Source organism: Loa loa (assembly GCF_000183805.2).
Source record: "Loa loa unplaced genomic scaffold supercont3.3773, whole genome shotgun sequence".
NCBI lineage: Eukaryota > Metazoa > Nematoda > Chromadorea > Rhabditida > Onchocercidae > Loa > Loa loa.
In genome coordinates, this window is record NW_018111951.1 from 1 (window position 1) to 917 (window position 917).

The following is a 917-nucleotide window of genomic DNA, read 5'->3' on the forward strand; positions in this document are numbered from 1 at the left end:
AGGCTCCTTAGCAAGATGCAAGTAGGCACAAAGCGGGAAATTTTATTCACTAAGACAAGAGAAATAATAAAGAAATCTTAAAGGAACAATGCTAATATACATATGAAGCAATGAAATGTTAACAATACAATAAAGAAAAATGAATTTAACTCATAGAAAATACAACAATACAAGGAATAGCAATGCGTATTTCTGTTTAAAATGTGTTTGTCAGCTCATTCTGCACGCAATTCTCCATGTGTTTTTTTCTATAATAATCCGTCACGAATGCTTTATCGCATGCAGTGCAGTTAAATCTGGGCCTATCACTGTCATGAGTCTGCATGTGACGTCTTATATCATATAATGGAGAAAAGCTTTTATTGCACACAGAACAGTGCAGTTTCTTATCACTATGTGATATCATATGTCTACCGACACTATCTTTCCGGGTGAATTTCATTCCGCATTTTGAACAAGTGTACGGGTTCTCACCACTATGAATCTTCTTATGTCTATTCAGACTCTCTTTCGCGGTGAAATTCATCTTGCATTTCGAACAAGAGAACGGCTTTTCACCCGTATGAGTTTTCATGTGTTTATGCAAACGCGATGAATGAGCGAAGCCCATCAGACATGTTTCGCATTTGAACCGCTTTTCACCTGTATGAGTCCCGCGCCCTGGATGTTTCCTTTTGATGCTATCTTTGTTTCCTTTGGACTGTTTCCTTTCGATTGTTTGGATGTTGGACGTTTCATTTTGATATCTCTCGTTGGACGTTTCATTTTGATATCTCTCGTTGGACGTTTCATTTTGATACCTCGCATGCCAGATTTTCTTCGGCATATTTCCTATACTTGTTTGTTCCCTTCTCACTTCTTGAATTGATGCGTTCAACGAGCTTGCGTCATTCTGATCAATTTCGTTGAATTCTATT

The 917-nt window shown here is 37.7% G+C and overlaps 1 protein-coding gene across 1 annotated transcript; it reads right to left on the reverse strand.

Moving 5' to 3' along the window:
- Positions 1-108: 108 nt before the first annotated feature.
- On the reverse strand, positions 109-826 carry LOAG_16050 (oocyte zinc finger protein XlCOF6; the record flags this gene model as incomplete). The annotated part of the gene is made up of 1 exon (XM_003151540.2): positions 109-826. The coding sequence occupies one exon, from the start codon at positions 824-826 to the stop codon at positions 197-199; it is 630 nt and encodes a 209-aa protein (XP_003151588.1). The 3' UTR covers positions 109-196.
- Between the last annotated feature and the right edge of the window lie 91 nt (positions 827-917).